Raw genomic sequence first — 22,649 nt, forward strand, 5'->3', positions numbered from 1 at the left:
AATGTCCTATTTCTTGATCTGGGCGACAGCTACGTGGGTGGTTCATTCTAATACGCCTTTGAATTACGTGCATATGACCCGTTCACTTTTCTCTACACACATCATAGTTCCAAATTATGTTTTACAGAAGGGAGTTGACTGTACAAATCTATTCTCCAATGTGAACGCGATGGAGAATAGTGGAGGGGTCGTCGGGCCGCCGAGGCCCGGCCCGGGCAGCTCCGCACGCGCCCGGATGTGCGCCTGCCGCTGGCGTCCGCCCCGCACAGCCCCCTGGCGTCCGCGTCCTCCCACTCTCATGGCCCTAGCCCGCGAAGGCCAGCAGGCGCCGAGGAGCTGGGACTCCTACGGAGGGCTCAGCACCCTGGCCCGGCAGCACGGCACACCTTTGCTGAGGCACTTCGGTGCCTTAAAACGTGGCTTCCGGCTCCGTCCCGCCCCCGTCTCCCAGCAGCCGGGGAAAGGGTGCTGATGCAACACCCCTGATTTAGGGCTCCTCCCTGCCCTGGGTGCATCACATCTGTGGGAGACTGGGCGACTATGACCTCGAGGTGATGCAAGCCGCACGGGAGGCGGCCACGCTGACCCAGGCCTGCTGCCCTGCGGGGACCCACGGCAGCTCAGCGTCACTCTGGGGAGCCGTCCCCGGCGGCGTCTCGGGGAGAGGCCTGCTGGCCCCGCTCTGGTCTGCAGCGCGACCTTGGCAGGGCGCCGCTCAGGGCCTCGGGCTCCCGCTCTGTAAAGTGGGAGTACTCGCACCCCCTCCCCGTGGGGAAAGCGGAGTCACATGATATCACCACCGTTGCCGCATGGAGTGAGGCGCCGGGAGGGGGTGAAGGGCCACCCGCCACCTCTCTGCGTGGTGGGGAGGGTGGGGCAGCACGTCCTTCACCGACCACCACCTCGAGTCCAGCAGCCTGAGTCGTGTCTGCATCACACGACGCCAGCAGTGGGGCGTGGTGCCCAAGGCTGAGCTCCTGCTTGGGGGGGGCGCGGTACGGGGGTGCCGACCCCAGCATGCCCGCCACAGCCAGGGGCCTGCTCCCATGACAGAGGCCACTTCTGGGCCTCTCTCTGCATTGCTTCCAGTTTCCCCCACACCGGCCTCTGCCCTGACTTCCAGCTCCCCTCTCCCTGACGAGGGCCGCGCAGGGAACAGGGAAGGCATTCCTCCCTCACGGCCGCAGGGTCAGCGGGGGGCCCGGGGCGCTCGGGTAGCCGCGCTGCCTGGGCTGAGGTACTGCGCCGGCCCAAGGCGCAGACACGAAGTGTCGTTTCCACGGTGCCGGGGAGTGCTGGCGTTGGGCTGAAGCTGTCGGAGCTGCGGGGCACATCCTCTCTGCTTACTTAGGTGGCAGCGGATGGGGAAGCGAATTAAGTGCGGGCTTTCCTCAGGACCCCCTGCTCTCCCTGCCCGATGGCCCAGCCGCCGCACTTGTCCACAGCCACACTTTCCCCCGGCTGCTCCCGGACAGTGACTGGGCACTTCGGGGGTCCTGCAAGAAGGCAGACTCCTCCAGCATGTGACTTTGGCTCAAGGACCCCCCATCGGCCCGGCGAACCTCTCTGCAAACCGGCTACAGCCCGAGACTCTCGGCACCCGGGCCTCCTCCTGCCCCCTCCTTGGCGCGGCCGTGGGAGGTCTGAAGGCTCCCGCAGGCCTTCCCTCCGCACGCCTGCTGCGCATCTGCTCCCGCCCTGGCGCCCGCTTCTCGGAAGACCTGAACTAACACGGGCGGCACCGAAGTGGAGCAGACAAAACGGGCGGAAAGGTAAGTCTGGGGACCGGCTCGCTCGCCACCTGACAGGCCAAGGGGACCTCGTCTGAGTGGCATGCGGGGCGTGGACAGTCCTCGGCACAAAGCAGCAGCCCGAACGCACAGAGCTTCCCCAGTGGCGACCCGGGAAAGAGGCTTTGCTCGCTTTGTGACGACTGGAGCACCTGAAAGCCGGGGAGGCACAGCGTCTCCCAGGACTGCAGAGCTGGCCGGTTAATGGGGGGTGTGCCGATGTTCAGCGGGGGACAGGGACAGTGAGGGCCCTCGACGCGCGCTTGCAGGCTAAGGGGCCTACGCGTTCCTCGGCAGGCTCGCGATGCCCGCGTCCCAGAAGGCATGCGGGGGTCTCTCTGCTCCCCCCAGGAGCCTCCCCACCTCCTTCCGGGCTGCCTGGCCATAACCAGGCTTAAAGGCCAGCCCAGCCCAGCGGGGGGTGCGCTGTGCCCGATGAGGGAGGACACAGATTTTATTCCGAGAGTGAGAAGAACTGGCTCGTGGGACTTGAGGGGCTTGATCAAGGGGGCCAGGAAATAAGACCAGATGAGCAAGAATTCGTTGATGTGGGGGTAGTTTCTTGGGGTGTGGGGCTCAGCACTCTGGCAAAGACCCCAGCGGGCAGTGCACACTTGCTGCTGCAGTGGTCCTCGGGGCCTGGAGAGAGAGACGGGTATGGCTGAGTGAAGCGGAAAGGCACCAACTGCCCTGGCAGACAGCAGAGGAAGGAGTTAAGAGGCGGCGGGAGGGGCCGTGCTGGGATGGATGTGTCCCCGAGCCCAGGAGACCCGGCAGAGGCCTTCGTTCTGTGGGGGGCCTGCGGGACACCCTCCACCAGGTCACCAGACAGGCGCCGGTAAGGGAAACCCGGCATCGTTAAGAAGTCTGGTGGTGGCATTCCCCTGCAGGCAGGAGAGGACAGCAGGAGGGGCTGTGTGGGCTCATTAAGACCCAAGAGAATGATGCAGCCCGAGGCACTAAAGGCCGGAGGTAACATGGCAGGGTCCCTCTGAACGGCCAGTGACGGCCATTGCCAGGGTTCTAAGGGCCAGCAGAGTCAGCACTGGAGGCAGGGAGGGGGTCCTCAACCCAGATCAACGGGGGAGCAGGGAGGGCGGAGCCCCAGGGAACCTGCTGGTACCCTCCTGCCCCACCATGAACAGACACAGGGACACGTGCGTCACCCTGGCCTGAGAAGGACGTGACGGCCAGGGCCTCAGAAACCTAGCAAAGAAGGTTCGGGTCGGGCCACCGGCTAAGCTGCCAAGAGCCGCTGAGGCGGCAGCTGAGGGTGAGAAGAGTCTTCAACGGGCAGTGGGGGGTGCGGGGAGGGCCGGCTGGGCCCCGAGTCCCGCCACGATGATGGCGGCGGCAGCGTGTCCCATTGCTTCTCCTTTCTGAGCTCCTCCTCGGGAAGAGACGCCGAGGGTGACTGAGCTCAGCAGGGGTCTCAGGCAGGACTGCGCCCGTGGGACCTGAGGCTCCTCCAGACAGCAACTCTCCATACTTCCTTGGGCCGCGCTGCAGGCTGAGGCTGCGGCCAGTGCCCCGCCCCGCCCCTACGCCCTGGCTCTCCCCCTCCCCAGGGGCGGGCCGGCGCCCCCACTGCAGCCTCGTGCTGCTCCGGTTCCCTCCCTTCGCCCCCACGTGTCTCTTGCACGTTGATCCAGGGTCTGCTTGTCCGCGGCCCTGAACTGACCCCAGCATGTCCTCTGTGATGAGAACGAAACAGGAGAGTCCCAGGGTCACCCTAAGCTCGGCCCGCTGGGTCTGTCCTGCCTGCGTGGACAGCGTCCTGAGGCCAAGGAGGTACCGAGCAGGACTGGCCTTCAGAGGCTGGCCGGCAAGCTGGGGAGCCCTCTGGTCCAGAAGGGCCCATGCGCTCGGGGGCTGGGCGAAGAATCAAGATGGGCTTGGAAGGGCCCAGAGCCCTGCCTCGGCCCTGGCTGCGGCCAGCAAGGCCGGTGACCTGAGCGACGAGGTGCCATACGCTAGGCCAGCGATGATGGCCTTAACACGTCATTCCACTCAATCCCCATGACAATCATGCTGGGCTGGTGTCATTAGTCCCATTGTTCTCAGCGAGGTTAGGACATTCGTTCACGCAGTGAGAACAAACCCCGGCGCTGCCTCTCAGGCCAGAGAGACGTGCGGGGGGCTCGCGGAGGCGCTGGGTCCTGGCCCACGGCGCCCGCCCAGGTTCCCGCACAAGCGTTTTCCTTACAGGTCTTTGGGGGCCAGAGTCTGTCAATATTTATGATCCTTCCACTCTCCTCTCACAGTACGTACCCTGATCCACACGCGAGGAGCTAGGGATTAGGCCGAGACACCCAGCGAGGCTATTTTCTGCTCTCAGCGTCAGAGACAACCTCGGTTGTGGTCACCGGGCCACTGAACAGCTGAGACATGACCTTAACGGAAGGAGGGCCGGCGGCCCTCTCCCACGGAACGAAAACTCTGCCCATCTTTGTTCCAAAAGGCAGAAAGTCAGGCCAGAGTCGGAGTCTGCGAACACCCCTGGGCCTGAAGGTCTGTTTCTGTGGCCACGGTCTCCGTGCCCGGGGCCGCCACCTGCTGCCCCTCAGCCAGCGCCAGGGAGCACAGGGAGGTGCCGACGGGAGGGTGGCAGCGTAAGGCTTCCGTTTCTCTCACTCTCGCGATGCTCGCCCTTGCCACCCAGGGACTCGCTCAATCGTCCCTGCTGGTCCCTGGCTCCAGAGAAGCCCAGCCCGACCTCTGTGCTGTACTGCGCATTACAAGTAGCTGAGATGCTGCTCCTGGCGTGACGGCCTGTACGCCCCGGAGCCGTCTTCTACAAACAGTGGTGTCCAAGGGGAGGAATGACGGTGTTAAAGGACAATTAGCCGACCCTTCCTAAATGACTCCTTTGGCGGGAACCAAGGGTGCTTCCCACTACGGCATCCTCCTACAGGTAAATCACAGAGTGTGCTGGAAGTAAGCTGAGCACAGATCTGGTCGGGAGGCACCTGGTAACCCATCTCCACCCACCGCAAAGCAAGTGTTCTCGAGGAAGACACGGGTTTCTCTCTGGGAGGGCAAAGCACACTTCCACCGGCGTGTGCCCATTTCAGTCCTTCTAGGGATACTTAAACAATTAGACCAGGTATGTTGTCCTCAAGCCCAGATGGGGACAGTTTGCGTCCCTGACTGGGGTTTCCAAAAGTAGCCACTTGGGACAACAGCTGCCTTTCATCTACTCTCCTCCCAGTAAACGTGGTAATGCTGAGTCCGCCTCCCACGGCTGTGGCCGTGACCTTGAGCAAATTTCCCAGACCTCAGCTTCTGCAAATACGGCAACGATAAAAGAAAACTCTGTAGGTTGTTATGAAGATGAAACTGAACAACATGTCCCAGTTCTGTGCCTAACACCCAGCAGGTCCTCAGCGGCAGCTGCCTCCATTGTTTATCATTGTCGTTGCCATCATCACTCTCTTTGCCTCACTCACTGCCGCTTTTACTCTCTTACAGACAAAGAAACACAGACAAGGAGGCAGCCTGCGATGGAGCCGAGGGGCGTTACAGAGCTGTGCCGGGTGCCGCCTTTCTCATGAGGCCACCAAGTCCATCTCTGTAAGGACTCAGAAATCCCCCAGCTATGACACGCACAAGGTGGACTGTCTCAACAATCTACACCCATAAGTACAGATGGACTGGACTGCCACCGGAGGCGAAGTCACATGGCGAACGGAACAACAGGCGAGTGACTGGAGACGCAGTTGGGGAGGGTCCGGGGGAGGGCCCGGGGGAGGGCCCGGGGGAAGCTGGCGCCTGGGAGGGAGGCTTGCTTTGGAAGATACATCTAGAACATCGCAACTGCTCTTATGCAAGTACTTCAAGCTCATAGTTAGGGGTAAAAGAGATGTGAGAGGAGAAATGTTCCTCTAGAAATTTTCTAGAACAGTCACAAAAAGTGTGGTTCTCGTCCCGACAATCCCTCTGTAAGAGAAGCGCAGTGTGAGAGAGGCCACAGGGGCCGCCTCTGCACGACACAGTGACGGCCCCTCCCGCTGAGCGGCTTACTTGTTGCTGTCCTGGTACTCGTAGATGTGACATCCTTGAGGCAATCCGGTCTCGTGGTCCAGAGTGAAAGCAAGCTTCAGCTGAATGGAGAGAGAGAGGAAAAGAAAACAAGTGAGCTCTAGGCGGCACGCTCTGCTCATTCTGACGGCTGACACGAAAAAAACATCCAGCAAAATCACGCTCGCTCGCGCTGGCTGACGTGTTGTGGAGAACCCGGTGCTGCCACCTCTGGAAGAGCCCGCGCCTCACAGGGACGGTGCTGTCAGCAAGGACTGTTGCCGGGGCTCTCCTTATTCCTTCAGCGTGCGACCAATTATTCGCTAAGCACCCACTCTGCGCCCGACACAGAGCGGATGCGGAAAGAGCGGCGCACAGCGGAAGGGCGGCGGCCTTCGTGGACCTCGCGGCCTAGGAGAGGGCGTGAACCTCAGTCACATAATCACGCCGATGACTGAATAAATCAATTATACACACACACGCACATACGTATATATGAAACCTCAAATTAAAATAGGTTCTCCGAAGCGGGAAAAAGACTCCCAGACCTAGCCTGGGTGTACGGGAGGGAGGAGGGAGGGGGGAGCAGGAGGTCACTCGGCAGAGAGCACGGCAGATGCACAGGCCCCGGCGCAGGAGCTCCGTGACCGAGAGGGTGGCCGGGAAGCTGGAACTTGCCAGACCCGGGGACATGGTGGGCAGTGATGCCGGAGACGAGGGCCAAGGCAGAGCGTGCAGGACCGTCCTGGCTACATCAGGATTTTTGGCCTTTGCCTTAATAGCAAAAGTCCTCTGACACGTTTTAAGAAAGGAGTGGGTAACGTGATCGAAGTCACGTTTTGGCCACTGTGTGGAGGGCAGACTGCAGGGGAGACGGCGGAAGCCAGAGCCCTTTGGGAGAAGTGCAGGTGAGGGGTGACGGGGACAAAAAGGATGAGAGGGCGCGACGGAGAGGCAGGAACGGCTGGGCTCTGTCTTCGGAGTAGACTGCTAGAAGTAGGAGTGACTGAATATGCTGATGGATTCGATGCTGGGGCGCGGCGAGGACGGAGAAGAAGAAATCAAGGATGGTTCGATCTTTGGTTCGAACCACGGACAGGTGGTTGTTCACCGCTGAGTGGGAAGGCTGAACTTGGATGTGGGCGGGGAGGCAGAGGTTCGGTTTTGGACGTGTTGGTAACTTCGGGGCACTCATCAGCTGCCTCCGAGTAGCGAAGGCCAGGAAGGAGACTCAGGTTAGGAAGTCTCGGTTTCTCTCCAGATTCCAGGTAAGTGCTGAGCTCCATCTGTGCCCCGAGGAAGCCAGAGCTCACTGAGGTTCTGTGTGTCTGGCTGGAGCCCAGTCGGCTACGGCGGCTTCAACATTTCCAAACATAGAGCCAATTACTAGATTTACAAATTCACTAAGTTTTTAAATCACCAGGGAAATTTTAACTAAAATTAACTGCACTTTAGGAGGATACATTATCATAACTTTTTTCCATTTTTTTAACTGTGAGGCTGTTAACATAGCTAATGACCTGCATCATTAGGTGCTGGACGATTTTTCTCCTCCTTAGAGGGAAACCAGCTCGTAGGAATGGCTTGTCCTCTTACTGACCCAGACGAAAATACAAAAACAGAAGCGAGCCCTTCTTTACCATCACGGAGCCAGGAACTTCAAGTCAAAGGCGGGTTCTCCCCGCAGAGCACTGCTTGGATCTTCTTAGCCCTCTTTCAGTAAAACAGAAAATAATTATTTTTAAAAACCTATTAATTGTAACCCTTTTCTCTTTACCTCCCTCTTTGCAGCTGAGGCCAGGCCTATATTCACCTAGTCTATTTCAAAGATTGGACTGCTTAGAAAATTTTAAATCCTCTGACTCAGCGATTGAAGTTATGAATTTCGGGCTTAGGAACATTATTATAAATGTAGGAGGAAAAGCCTTTTTTTTTTTTTTTTTTTTTTTTTTTTTTGCAAAATTATTCACCATAGTATTGTTTTCTGGGAAGGCTCTAAAAGACCAGCATTAGCAGAATGGTTAAATCAGTGATACCACAGTCACAAGCAGAATAGTACGCAGCCTTTACACGGTTTATGAAGAATTACTAACCTAGGGGAAAACCTGGGTCAGATGGAGAAGAGCAGAATGCATACCTGGTATACACAAGGACGCTATGTAAATGAGGACAAAGACCGCACAGAAGGAAGACTGGCAGGAACGACGGCAAGACGGCGACAGGGACGGCTCCCCTTTCCTCGCGTTTTCCAAACTCTTCACGATAGGCAGGATGAGAGACGAGCTGTGGGCCTTAGTCGTGAAGGGATTCTGGGAAATTTGATTCCAGGGGGGTTTTCAAGGTCGAGAAACTACGTGTACCCTGATTCGACAATAAGGCACATGAGTAGAGGCGGGGGGGTGGGAGGGGGAGAGGGAATGAAGAGGAAAGAACAGCTCACTGAATGGAGAACTCACGTTTACCGAACGCCTGCCGAGCAAAGGGTTTCTTTCGCCCTGACCACTGCCCCTGGAATTAGGTATCACTGTTTCCTTTTTATAGGTGAGAAACCCGAGGCTGAGAAAGGTTAAGTGATTTGTCCAAACCACACTTAGAATGAGAACTTCACCCAAGACCCATGCTCTTTCCCCCTTACCGGAGTCAGAGGACTCGGCGGTGGTCTGGGTATAAAGTCTGTGCGGGAGGCGGAGTCAAAGTCAGTGTTCGAGGTCCTTCGCCTTGGGCGGCGGGGTGGCGGCGCGGCCACTCGCCCTCACAGGGAGGAACAGCGGGCCCGGGAGGACAGCTCGAGGGCGGTTTGGCAGTGCTGATTTTAAGGTGCCTGGGTTATCTCAGTGGCGATGCCCGTGGGCGGCTGAATAAACAATTCTGAAGTTTACAAGCAAGACTATTCTGGAGGTACCAATCCGGGAACCTGGTAAGACGGCGACTGAAGCTACGAGAGCAGGTGAGACTGTCCTGAGAGAGTATGTCGAGTTAGAGGTCGGGACAGAATCCTGAGAAACAGCCATGTTCAAGGGCCGGGCGGTGGGGGCTGAGGAGTAGCCACGGGAGGCAAGCGGGGAGCACGTCCTACAGAGCGAGCAGTCAGCAGCATCGGCTCCTTCAAAGGGCCAGGTGAGAGAGCGACGAGCATCCAGCACAGAGGATTCCCTGGAATTAGCAACCAAGACGCGCAGGAGAGTGTGGGAGCAGAGGTCAGGGCGTAACGGGTTGAAAAATGAGTCAAAGGTGAGGAAAAGGGGATTGTGAGTGTTTACAACTCTTTTTATAAACTAGACAGTTGTGGGGAAGAGCCGAGATGAATGGGATGGAATGGAATAGGATAACAGGATTAAAAAAAAGTGTGCTATAAGATGACAGAGACTTGTTTAAATGCCGATGTGAAGGAGAAGCTATAGAGAGAGGGGTCGAAAATGCAGGACAGATGGAGACAACTGCCGAGTCAAGGTATCCGAGGTGGCGGGAGCGATGCAGACCCAACACGCCAGGGGGGACCCTTTCCCCACCGCAGGGGCAGGAAAGGCTGGGCCGGGACGCAGATGCGTCTGTGGATCCGGCGGCAGGGGAGAAGAGATGGTGGTGGTTTGGAATGCTCCGGTCTGATTTTTATTCTTCTCTGAGAATCAGGAGGTCAAGTTATCCGCGAGGAATAGAGGGTGTGGGGAGGGAAGGAGTGGGAGCTGGAGGGCAGCGACAACGGTTCGAAACTGCTTCTCTGCAGAACAGGAACGACAGCTGACCGGGAACGGGGACGCCGGGGAGCGTTCGGGGTCCAGCTGAGGCCACGGCGTCCGAATTAGTGTAGCACCATCTGCCTAGTTGTTGATTTTTTTTTTCTAGCAACCGAGACACTGGCATGAAGAAAGTTAGGGAGGTTCAAAGCCGAGCGTTTGCCAGGAAGGTGCGAGGGGAGAATGAGGTTCGAGGGAGAGAGCAGAGATCTCACACTGACAGCTGACGGAGCAGGGGCTCTCACGGGGGACAGGCGGGAAGTCAAAATGAAAGGGGCTGGCGGAGGACAGCGAGGGGCTGGCCAGCAGACGTGTTGTATACAGCCGGTATTTATTAAGCGTGGCCTTTGTCCTAAGCATCTCTCATGTGCGACTTTAATCTTCCCAACGGCCCTGTGAGATTGGTTCCCACCCCTGTGTCACAGAGGGATTTAAGTATTTGGTCCAAATCAGCAAGTGGCAGAACGGAAGTGCGGTCCCCGTTGCTAACGGAAGCTGCACTAGCTTCCCAGGTGTCCGTGAGGTCAGGGAGAGGAGTTGTGGGAGCCAGTGGGTGAGGAGCGAAAGGGACTGGAGGCTGTCTGGGGTCAGAGCACACCACGTCTGACCTTGGAGATGGGACAGTCAGTCACAAGATCCAAGGAGAAATCAAGGAATGGAGAGTGGGAGGCGGGGGTCGAGACCCTCCATGAGAGGCCTGAAATTTACCCAGGATGATGATATGCATGTCCCTACAGGTGTGTAGGTACGTGTGGGTCTGTGTGTGCAGGCGCCTACGATGTGCACGTTTCAACACATGAATGCATGAGTGCGACTGGTCCGTGCAGCGTCACGGATGCTCACCTAGCGGTCATCTCCTCCTTCCTAATGATGCTCTGGTTCCTTTCAGCATTCGCCCTCCCACCCCCGTCCAGCGGCTCCACGAGGAAGCAGATCCACTCTCCAGGGCTGGGGCTCGGGGCGGGGAGCCCCACCAGGTACCCTGAGCACCTGGCGCTCCTACCCCTGTCCACAGCAGGCGCCTGGAGCCTGTCGGTGGGCTGGCATTTAGAACAGTTTGTTCATCTGTTAACAACTAACTGCTCCCGTCATTCAGCTCAGGGACACGGACTCGCGCCCCCTGCAGGCTTCTGTGCCCCTGGTTGAATAGATCCCTGTAGTCATCCGATTTCACCCAGGGTTTGTTACCCCTCCTCTCACTGCAGTAAAGAGATGTCGCCTCACATCTGCCCTACTCAGGAACTATGCCACCAGACGACAGGCAGTGGCTCCAATCTTCTCGACGCCCCGGTGCTCCCGTCTCACACCTAGTCCTTCGCTCAACAGTATTTACTGAACACGTCCTATGAGCCAGGCTTGGCGAGGAAACAGGGGCCTACGGGCTGCCATCTGTGCCAGTGCTGGCTCGGACCAAGGCCTGCAGGGACCCGACCACGGAGAGGCCCAGCTTGGAGAGCCAGCCTGCAAGAACGGCATTATCCACAGGCCACTTGGCACTAAATTCCGTCAGCCGAGGAAGATGATGGCTCACAGCTTCTGGTGCTTTTGAAATGCCTGGCCTGACCTTGGATGGGCAAGAATCGTGTTGCGTTTAGGAGCTGCCTGTCTTCTCCCGATAGCTCCAAGATGACCTCTGATGGGTGAAGGGTCTCTCTCTGCCCGTGGCCTGAACGGCTCTTGCGGGCTGCTCCATGATCCAGCAGGGGTGACCTTGGAGCCCGGCCCTGAGTTCCGCTCACAGGGCTGTGCTGAGAGAGGTAGCTGGTGGAAGCAGAGTGCTAGTTCCGTGGCCCGGCTTGCTCGAGTTCAAACCAACATGGGTTCTCCGGGAGGCCTGTGAGCTTGCTTCAATCTGCTAGCTATTAGGACCAAGGTTCAAACGCGGGTCAAGGACCAGCCTGGGAAGCCTCCAGCCGCTCCACGGTCGACTCTTCCCCTCACAGTCCACTGGTCTTGCAAGGTGTCCAACTCTTCTTAAGCTCAAAGTGGCAGATCCCATCATAGTTCAAACATTTCAGGTATGCCATTTATGGCACTTAAAAAGAACAGAGAAGTCGCTTCTACCTGAGCCTGGATTTATAACTGAAAAATCTTATTTGAAGGAAACCTTCACATTCTCCGAGGTGATCTTTAGTTTTCCTTCTTCAGTTCTCCTTGTTTGGTTTGGATTTCCTAAGCATTATTTCTTTTTTTCCATCTCTTCTTTGCTTTCTTTTATAAGACAAAGATGCTGTGGACTTGGCTTTCGCTTGGTCCACAATGATTCTATGGCAATGTATTAAGTTTCTCTCTCCTAAGTCCACTGAAGTCTTTTTGGACTTGGAGAGAGCTTTTTAAGAAAGAACTTGCTCATTCAGCAGGATTTTCCTCCCCACCCCAAGCTCTGGTTCTGACCTGGAAAAAATAAGAGTGAGAAAGAGCAAGAGAATCCTGCAGTCCTGACGCTCAACTTCGCAAACCACAAAAAAGAACCTTGCTCCAGTAACGTAATCATGGAGATTTCTGGCACCTTGGTCTTTCAAGAAAAATACATCCATCTGCTGGCACAGGGACCTATCAAACTAAATCCTGTTCAGCATGGAGTTCCCGATTCATTAGTGTTGGAAAGTCTATAGCGAGGCTGGCCGCTCCCACTGGATGACGCCTCCCTGCAGCACCGTCTGTAAAGCCCACAGCTGTGTTTTCACTTAAGGCTGCTTCTCCTGACTCCATGGCACCTTGTTCCAGAGGCTCGTTCTATTTTCACTAAGGTTGACGATGACAGGACAAGGGTTCTTCAAAACCGAGGTTTTACCTGCTCAGAAGACCCGTCTGTCTCTAGAGTTATGGCCGAGCCACAGGGGAGGCTGCTCTGGAGGCAGGAGCCTCGGAGGCCACATTTGTTGGTTCTAAGTTTGCCTCAGTCGACAAGCCAGTCCCTGGAGAGAAGACGCCTGGCTTCTCCTGCCGCCTGCAAAGTGGCCTGCTCTTTGGGGGGCTGTCTTGCCACTCAGCAAAGCTTTGCTGGCCAGTGTCCCACGCCGCCTTGGCCTTTGTCACTGGCGGAGACCAGCGCAGAAGAGCTCGCTCTGCACCCCGAGGTCTCTAGCTGAAGAGAAGCCCCCTTGCTCTAGCTTTCCTGATCAGGCCTTATACCTGGTCACTGGGCCACGTTGTCACCCCTCAAATTCTGGGCGATATGACAATAGTGACTACAAAGAGTGATGAGCAAATCTGTATGTGTCACAGTGGTGGGAGGCAGGGACGTGCAACCAATCTGCTTGTCCTACTCGCAGATGAAGCATTTTGACAATTTCCATGGCCAAAGAAGGTGACCGTGTTGGGACATCATCGGATCGGACCCATCACTGTTGTTCCATCACGGGACAATCACTGTTCAGGGACTGGAGCTGGGCAGAGTGGCTTCCACGGGAAAGTGCCGGTGGGGACCGCGGGCTGCATATGGCCCCTCCGTGGAGGAGCCCGTGATCGGAGGGAGCTTAGAGGATACGAGCCTGCCGCCCAGCTACCTGTGTTCCGAAGCTTGAGGTCCTGCCCCAAGCAGCGGAGAATGCCCCTACCGCAGACCTCACGGAGCCTCCCGCCTCAGAGAGTCTGCGGTGTGGCCTCCGCACACACAGCAGAGAGAAGGGAACCGTGCTGGAGGTGGCCTGGGTGGCCTGGGTGACAGGCTGTCTGCTACCTCGGGCAGAGGGCCTAAGCCTGTCCCTGAGTCAGCTCAGGCTACGGGAAAGTTAGTATGTGGACGGCACGCGCTTGCTCACGCCCTCACTTGCCTTCTTCCTCACGCTGTGTTTGTTTTAATCATATCCTTCAATTTTCATCAGTTTGCTTTAAGGAACAGTCTTATAAAACCCCATTCTTCATTTGTCATAAATGTAACATCTGTCCACTATAACATTTTGTGGTCCTAATATCAAGCCCGATAGGAGAAACTGCTTTTAGTGCTAGGAAAGGTGCCCCTCGACTTCGCATGAGGTTATAAGAAATAAATAACGCTGCCCTCACCCCCGGGCAGGGCCCCCTCGGCCTCTGTGCTGCTGAGGTCAGATGGCACAACAAGCAGGCCTAGGAACTGCGTTCGGCCTTGCTGATGTCACATGACTTCTGCCTCCTTTGCTTGGTTCTGAGTGTCTTTCTAGTCATTTCTCGGTTTATTTCCTTTGTTGTAAGTCTTCTCAGATTCTCTGTGGGGACAGATGAGGGCACATATAAATAAAACAAGGTTCCTCAGAATGGAGGCCAAACATATATAAAGCTGAGATCCAGGCAGGTTTGAATGCAACTTGACTGAACAGTGATCATGGTGGTGGGCGCTCAGTCCAGGGAAGAAAGAAAACGGGACATTCTCGTACAACCCGCAGAGCCAGTGATCAAGCTGGCTCTATTCTTGAAAAAACAGGAGAGAACAGAATGATCTTCCAGGGAACTGGCCTCAGTTTCCAGGGCCTTGAGGAGCGGGGAGTTACATAACTCCGAGCGCGCGCCAGCAGCTCCGCGCTGGTCTGCTCTCTCCCAGACGCCGGGGTGGTGGGGGCTGCCGAAGGCCTTAGCCTTCCCACCTGTACAATGGAGCTGCGTTCTCTATGGTCATCCTTGAGGTTTGCTTTACAAACGAATGTGAGATACTTTCTAGGTTTCCTCAGAGGGCAGGAAGCACACGTAACACGTCCCTGCCGCGTCTGTGAGGAGAGCAGCTCTGAGGATTTGAGAGGAACCGGTGCTCATGTCTTTAGATGTTTTAATGAGAAAGAAGTGGCGGTTAGGAATTCTTTTATGTAAGTCTGTCTTATGTGGCCAAGAGCAACTGTCAGAGCTCACGACATGATTCCATGCTGATTCTGCTTCCTTCCTCCCAAAGCCAAACGTCTGGACAGTGTGTTTCAGGACGACATCCTAAGGTCCCCCTGGTCCTGGGGCAGCTGACCTGCCCCTCTCCCCGACTCCTGCCCACCTGGCCCCAGCCTGCAGCCATGGGCTTCGCAGCACCTCCTGGCGGAAGAACAGCTGTCCATCGCCCTCCGGCCACCAAATGCTTGCAGATCTGGCAACGCTCACTGAACCGCTCACAACGATCTGGAAGGGACATGTAGGAGGCCCACACCTGGGGTTACCTGAGGTCACTATTCTCATCCAAAATAATTTCAATAGCCTTTTTTTTTTTTCTAGAGAGACAGGCAAAACATAAAATTTTATAAATTCAGGCTCAAACTATACATGTTTTACATATATGATTAAAATTTACATTAATAATTTGGATTCCTCCAAATTAAGCCTTGTTACAGGTGCAGTGTGTGGACCGCTGAAATAGAAAACCATATGACTGTGGCTTCCACATCATGGAGTTAGATACATGCTGTACTAAGCTGTCCCAGGTCCTCCCCTGGCCCCTTTGTCCCTGCCACCCCATTATGGGTATTTATTTCGACCCTATGTGACTTTTAGGTAACATGCTAGTGTAATGCTTTAGGGGAGGAGGAGATAAATAGTCTTTTTCTTTATAGAACAACATATCACATCTGAATAATATTCCAATTATGGTAAAGATCAAAGAACATAGAGGTATTGTAAAGTTTAAAGAAAGTACAGAATGAAGTTTATCGCTAAGTTGAAATGCAAGCACGAAACAAATTTAAAGAGGTCAGTAGAGGGTATGAGAAGTGTCAGGATCCAGTCTTAAGGAAAATGAGCAGACTTCCTATTCGCCTTGCTAACTGAAAAATCAGTGTTGGTAAATAGAGAATCGCTGGATAATCTCACATAGCTGAAAATCATTTAAGAAATGAGACATAATGTTAAATGTTAAAAAAGTAAGTTTCGCAATAATCTTAAGGGAACATTTTAATTCGTGAGAAACTTGTTTCCCGTCAGCCTCTGCACAAGCTCTCCAGGGGCTCGGGGCTGGGGCGCGGGCCAGCCAGCGGCTCCCACACTCCGCAGGGACCCTGGCGAGCCTCTGGGCTAAGCTTCTGCCCGTCAGGCTGCTCAGGTCTCTTTCTAGCACCGCTAATAATCCGCGCTTTTGCTGCGACCCTCCTGCCTGGGACACAGGCCTCGCCGTGCCTAGGAACGACCCACGCCCGGGGCCATGCGGCACGGGCGCGAAGGCACGGCCTCTTCGGGCTGGCTGAGTTCTGCATTCTGGCTTTACTTCCCATGAGCTGTGTGACTCCAGGCAACTTACTTTGCCTCTTTGCGCCTCAGTTCGCTCCTCTGTAAAACAGGGATGGTAACAGTACCTACTTCATACGGGCGTTGTGAAAATTAAATGAGCAAAAACAGCATTGGACTATGGGGAATACTCTGCCAACGCTCCCAATGTGAGAAGGCCTGGGTCTATTTCTTATAATGAGACGAGATCAAAATTTAAAAGATGAACGCACTGGAACGAGCCATCTGGGATCCGACAGTTCCAGATGTGATCACTCTCCAACCTGAGGAATTTCTACTGTCATAGGGCTCCATTTCTTAGCTGGAGCAATATTTGGGAAGCCACTTCCCCGCACGCAGGACCGATGTGGTCCCCAGCGGGGGGACATGACGCCTCGAGCCTCGCCTGTCTGCTTCAGCAGCGACGCGGGCCCGCGGGCCGGCAGCGGCGCCAGCATGGGGTTTTCTATCCCAGGGCAGCCCCACTGTACTCTCTGGGGACGAGGTCTCGTGAGGCAGCAGGCGGGGAGGCCGGAGTGCCCTAGATGAGGCTCAGCACTCAAAAGAAAAGCTTCAAAGGTTGGCAGACGTCCCTCGACATGGCGGCTGCCCGGCCCGTCTCACTGGCGACAACTCTTCTGCTAACCTCTACTCGGGAGAGTTAGAGGCCACTCGACCTGCTCGAGCAAGGCGGGGGGCCGGCTCTGACGGTCTGGAGACAGAAACACTGCTCCTATCATGGTCATTTATTCTCAAGCTGGAACACGTCTGCAGCTGTCTGTTTTAACTATCATACCAGCGCAGCTGGATTATAAACTCCAATAAAAAAAAAAAAATCCCTATTGGTTACTCTTTGTGATCCCCACAAGCCTTTGTTAAATAAAGGATTCCTAGGTGATGTAGGGCCCTGCAACGGGAATAACAGGTTCCACATTCAACCAGACTTCCTGTGTACAGGTGTCACTGCGCCTGTTTTAAAGGTGAGGGAACTGAGGCTCGGAGTAGTTAAGTAACTTGCCTACCCGAGGTCACCTGCTGGATCCACACATGGATCCCAAACTCGTCTAACTAAAGTCTGTGCATTTCCCACTGGGCCACACCTGCAATCTCTTCTCCTGTAAAACGGGGGACTCCGACAATTTACTCCTCTCGTCCAGATCCTAACAGACGAAGGACAGCAAGCGGCGTTCAGAGTGCCGGCCATCCGCGGCTCGCTGGCAAAGCCATTACTGAAGAACGGGCTGGGAACGCTGTCCGCGCTGGAGAGGCCGAGCACACCGACCTGCCGGTTTCAGGTGGAGAAGCTGGACTGGAAGAAGCAGACGCCTGGGAGGGCCCACCCGGTTCAGCGTCCTGCTCAGAGACTGCAGGTGCCAGGTAAGCCGACGCGAGTTGCTCGCAAGTGAGGAAGAGAGAGATGGGCCAGCTCTGCTTTTCCAATTCAACAAAACCACCCTCTGGTCGACGCGGCTCAGCCACACAGCTAGTTAGTACCAAGACCAGAACTAGAGCCACGGACTCCTTACGCTCAGGGTTTGCAAAAGGCTATAAGAAGAAACATCAGTCGGTCAGTCAAAATGGTACATGGCAGGAATAAAATAAAAATTTTTAAAAAACTACAACAACAAAAACTAAGAATAATATAGGATCTATTGTCATCCTATTGGAAAAATGGGTTAGAACTTCCAACAGCCAATTTCCATTACTTAAGTCGCAGGCTCCTGTCCGTGACTTCATCTGAATGAAAGCCTCAGCAGAGATACTCTCTTGGGTTCCTTGTGGCTATCCGCCTTATGGTTCTGTGAGCGAGTGCCCACTGGGCATAGGCCTGTGTTGCTTGGTACTAGGCCAGAAAGTAGGGGAGGAGAAACTAGTCCAGGTGGGCAGAGATGGCTAAGTCACACGGCCAGCAGTGCTGGCGGGGCCCAGAGACAGATTGGAAGAGTGACCCGCGTGGAGTGGGTGAGGCCTGGGGTGGGTCTGGCAGGACGGCAAGGATTTGAAAGACACGGACGCGAGGTTCCAGGTAATGGGGAAAGTGAGACCTCCAGCTCTCCTACGGCACTGGCCGGCCATGTGGGTCCTGTCCGTCACTGCATGTACCCACAGCATACACCGGAGTCTTCGGCGATGTGGGTGCTCAAGAAATAACTGAAGGAATAAACGACCAACGCAGAGTGAATGTGCACTGTCCTGTAAATGCATATGAGGCCGATCTGACTACAGGATGCAGGGTACGGCTTGGGAACAGGTAAAATAACACTGATGATGGTAACAAAAACGGTCGAGATTTATCGAGCTCACTCAGAAAACCCTTCTGTGCTAAGCACATGAACACGTGCTCTTGCTGGATTCTCTCGATGGCCCGACAGGGTGGGCACTGGCACCGTCCCCATCTCGTGGCTGTGTACACGGAGGCTCAGAGCACTCGTGACGCTTGTCCTGGGCGCACGAATGCAGCCCGGCAACTCGGCCCGACTCTCAAGTTCCTTCCCGGAAGACAAACAGAGCCTCAGGTTACATCTGACAGAGGCTAACGCCCGGACCCTCTTCCAGGTGGCGCTCTCCTCCTGGGCCACCTGCCACTGCGAGACGGGGCTGCTTCCCCAGGCGCGACGCCTGTCTCCCACACAAGTGAATGAAAGAACCTTACATTTTGAGGAAATTATAGATTTATAGAAATTGCAAAGATAGTAGAGAGAGGTCCACGTACTCTTTACCCAAATTCTGCTAAAGGTGATACCCTACATAATCAGGATATGATACCAAACCCAGGAAACTGACGTTGGCAGGATGTATGTCCGGGCCTCTGTGATTTGGTCACACACGTGGATTTGATTAACTGCCGCTGCAATCTGCAGACGGGACTGTCCCCTCACCACGAAGATCTCCCCTGGGCCACCTACCTCTCCCCACCACCCCTAACTCTTGGCAAGCACCGATCTATATAATTTTGTCATTTCAAGAACATTATATAAATGGAATAATACAGTATTTAAAAAATAGCTCTTCAAAGTTATCCTAGGATTAGGATGTGATCCATTTTTTTTAGATTATGCAGATAAATAAAAAACAACAATGAGCAACAAGAGAAATTTAAAAATTAAGCAGAATACGGAACGTTTCTGTCCTAGTTCTGCCACTCCTAGCTATTTGACCTTTGAAAAGTTATTTAATTAACCCCAGTCTCAATTTCCTCATCTGTAAAAATGGGCATAATTTTAAGGATTACACAGGGTAACGTGTGAAACACTTGAAAACAGCAGGTGCTCCATCAATCCTCGCCCTTGTTATCATCACTGATAAGCCACGGAGCTGCTGTGCCTCTTCATAGAAAACAGGGCTCTTGACGGTCACAGATGATTAAGGAAATGACCACGCCAGCCCCTACATGACCCCAAGTTATTCTTCTCTTTGCTTCCCAAGACTCCGCTGTGGAAATAGTCAGGGGACCTTTAAAGGGGGCGTCCCCCGGGCAGCTTCGCGTGTGCCCTCATGGGAACGAGCAGCCCACCCCGCGCCAGATCCACTAGGGGACTCACAGGGAAAATGGCCCAGAGCTCTGTGGTGAGCACGGAGGCCCAGAGGACAGCCGAGGTTTGTGCGGAGGCCCCCAGCAGCAGGCTGAGCACAGCGAAGGAGACAGTGCCACGGAGAGGCAAGGGTCAGATGTGTGATTGAATTAGGTGCCGCATGGATACCCCACAAAGCTCAGCATCGCTCAAAGGCTGCATGTGTCAAGGGTGACAATGGCCCGTACTACCCACGAGGTCACCTTGACTAGCTATGGAAAGCTGAAAAAAATCTCCCCCCAAAATCAGATATGCAAAGACTCCATTATACAGTTGAGAGAGCACTCTGAGTAGCTGGGAACCCAGGACAGACGGCTGGCTCCATCTCAAGCAGTGCGCCCAAGGCCCTTTGAAAGCACACAAAAACGGGTATCCAGGGTGCTTCGTGATTCATCGAAAGCGGCATTGTCTGTGCCTTTGCGCGGCACCAGCAGGGGTGGGATGGAGGCCGTGGCTCCTGATGGCGGGGTCACCCACGTGGCTCCTGCTCCCTGGACTTTTCACCTCCCCGGCCACATTCACACACGCACTTTCTCCCCTTTGAAGTGAAAGAATAGCGCCTCATCTATCACTGACACGAGGGGTTTCAAAAAGGGCCGGGAACGAATTCACTCTTTAAAACGCACGCACACAAACGAGAAGGGCCGGGCTGGGCAGGGAGAGGGAAGGACGGAGGGAGGAAAGCGGGCAAGGCCGGCGCCAACGGTGCTGCCTCCCTCCAGCGCCGCACTTGGTGGGGACCCTGCCGGCGCCCTGGCTCACGGTGGGGGGCAGGTGACGCCTGTTGTGCGCTCCTCACAGCCGCCCACACTGGACTTGGTGTCGTGTTTCCGGTCCCGCTCCCTGTGCTTTGGAAGGTGTGTGTGCTCCCGAAGCTTCCAGGAAAGCCTGCTCAGCGTGAACAGAGGAAGACCCACGGCGGGGAGGCAGGCGCACCGGGCTGCTGTGGGCAGCTGCCTCACGGGGTCCTGAACCGAATGGCCCCAATGCAGCTGAGGCCCAGAGCGGCCCCGCCTGATGCCTGCTCTTCCTCCCGAGGTGGCAGTGGGGACTCTCCTGGGTGGCGCAATGACCACCCAGTTGCCCAGTCTGAGACCCCCAGGACTGCCCAGATGCCCCTCCCCTCCTTTTTGGGTTCTGACCCGCCCCCCCCTCCTCGGTAGTTTCCAGCTGAGCCTGCCTGTCAGCTCTATGACTTCAGGATAGGGCCCCGGCGGGTCTCACCCGGATGAGTGCTGCGGCCAGACGCTTTGATGTCTACCTGGGGCCCTTCTCTACAGAGCCGCCAGAGAGGTCTTTCTAAAAAAGCAAGTCCCATCCCATCGCCCCCATATGTAAAGTGCTTCAAAGGCACTGAGTTGAATTGAAGAAAAACCTCCTATTTTAGTGCAAAGCAAACAAGGTCCTTCGAGACTGGAGCTGTTACAGCTCCGGTAGCATCTCCCACTGCCACCGTAAGCCCTTCCCACGACGCGGCCACGCCAACGGCCTGCACGTCCCGGAATGCACCAGCCCCTCGTACTGCGCTGCCCGGGGCCCCCTGGGGACGCCATTTCTAACCCGCTCTCAGCTGCTCTCCTTCACTGGGACACGAATCTTTTCTGAGCTCCCATGACCCAGCACGGGGAATGCTGTGGACCGGAGACGGGGCCTTGGCTTCTCTGCTGTGCAGTGACTGACACGAAGCCGATAATCAGCGCGGTTTTCTGAACGTTCCTGCTGCGATGCATTTTCCCATGGGCGAGAGATGGCGGGTCTCCGCTCGGCCTGGACGGGGTTGGTCATTTCACAGATTTCTGTCAAACGTTAGCCACACATCTTTCCCAGGCAAGCAACCCTTGGCCTCTCACCCACGTCAGGCTTTCTTCCCACCACATTATACTCCAGCTGTTGTGAGTAAAACTCGATTTCAGTGGCAGTCGTAACTAGCGAGCTGCCTTGTTGACTATAATTTTTAAAAGCCTCTCGGTGATGAGATTAAAGCATGATTGGGTGAGTCACTGACATGGGTGTTTTCATGCAATCGGCAAAGTCCTGCGCTTGGCACCACATGCCATCTTGACTCTGTAGCAGTCAGAGGATTTATCTAGAAAGTTTAGAGGTTTTTTTCTTATCATCAGCACCCTCTTTTAGAAAGATATAATCTTCACTTTGATGCCAAGTCTTAAGGCAGTGAAGCCTCACATCTGTTGAAGAGCTGCTCCTGGGGCAGCTTCTGATGCCTACATCCCTTTTTCAGACGGTTTCTGGAGGGTATCACGCCTGGTAGGGCTCCCAGGACCGACTCCATCCCAGACCTGCTCAGGTGTGTCTGTCTCTGTTATTGGCACTGTTTTCCAAAAAAAGGTCTGTGCCTAGGGAATAAGTGTTTAAAAAGAAAAGGAGAACCTAAATGTAAATCCTAAAACTACAAAACTTTCAGGAGAGAGAAAATCTTTGTGACCTTGGGTTAACGATATTTTGACCCCAAAAGCACGACCCATAAAAAAAAAATTGGATGAACTGAAGCTCCTTCATCAAAGTTAAAAACTTTTGGTCTTCAAAAGAGGATGAAAAGATAAGCCAGGGAGAATGAAGAAATGAGAATGAATAGACAAGCCAAAGACTAAGAGAAAATAACTGCAAATCACATATCTAATAGAAGGTTCATACCCAAAATATAAAAAGAACTCTTGAAACAGTAATGAAGCCAAACAACTCGATTAAAAAATAGGCAAAAGATATGACCAGACACTACACCAAAGAAGATATGTAGACAGCAAAATGCACATAAAAAGATGCTCAACATTAATAGTCATTAGGGAAATGCAAATGGGAACCACCATGAAACACCTCTACACATCAATTAGCATGGTTAAAAAACAAAACAAGCAAACAAACAAAAAACTACAATACCAAGTGCTGGTAAGGATGTAAAGAAACCGGAATTCTCATACGCTGCTAGTGAGTGGTATAGCCACTCTGGAACACAGACTGGCAGTTGTTCATAAAATTAATTATATGGCCCAGCAATCCCCCTTCTAGGTACTTACCCAAGCGAAATGAAAACTTAATAGTTACGCAAAAGCCTGCAGGCAAATGTTTACAGCCGCATTATTCATAATCACCAAACACTGGAAACAACCCAAACATCCTTCGTCTGGCAAATGGATAAACGAACTGGTACATTTCTGCCAGGGAATGCTCTGCGGTGAAAGGGAATGACCACGACACAACCACACGGGCGAACCTCAGAAGCACGACACTCGGAGAAAGCAGCTAGATTCACAAGGCTACCGACCCCATGATTCCATTGGTACGACATTCTGGAAAAGGCAGAACTGTAGGGACGGAAAACAGACTCGAGCTGTCGGGGGCTGAGGGCACAGGAGAGGGACTGATTA

The 22,649-nt window shown here is 54.6% G+C and overlaps 1 protein-coding gene across 3 annotated transcripts in view; it reads right to left on the reverse strand.

The window, feature by feature from the left end:
* The window catches only part of DIS3L2 (DIS3 like 3'-5' exoribonuclease 2), a 261,768-nt gene that overhangs the window by 25,890 nt on the left and 213,229 nt on the right, over nt 1-22,649 (reverse strand). For all 3 annotated transcript variants that reach the window (XM_016134710.2, XM_016134709.2, XM_036237966.1), the window contains exon 14: nt 5,814-5,893. In XM_016134710.2, the coding sequence (XP_015990196.1) occupies nt 5,814-5,893 (80 nt within the window). The remainder of the gene's footprint in view (nt 1-5,813; nt 5,894-22,649) is intronic.

This window comes from Rousettus aegyptiacus, unplaced genomic scaffold (genome assembly GCF_014176215.1).
Source record: "Rousettus aegyptiacus isolate mRouAeg1 unplaced genomic scaffold, mRouAeg1.p scaffold_m13_p_2, whole genome shotgun sequence".
Taxonomy (NCBI): domain Eukaryota; kingdom Metazoa; phylum Chordata; class Mammalia; order Chiroptera; family Pteropodidae; genus Rousettus; species Rousettus aegyptiacus.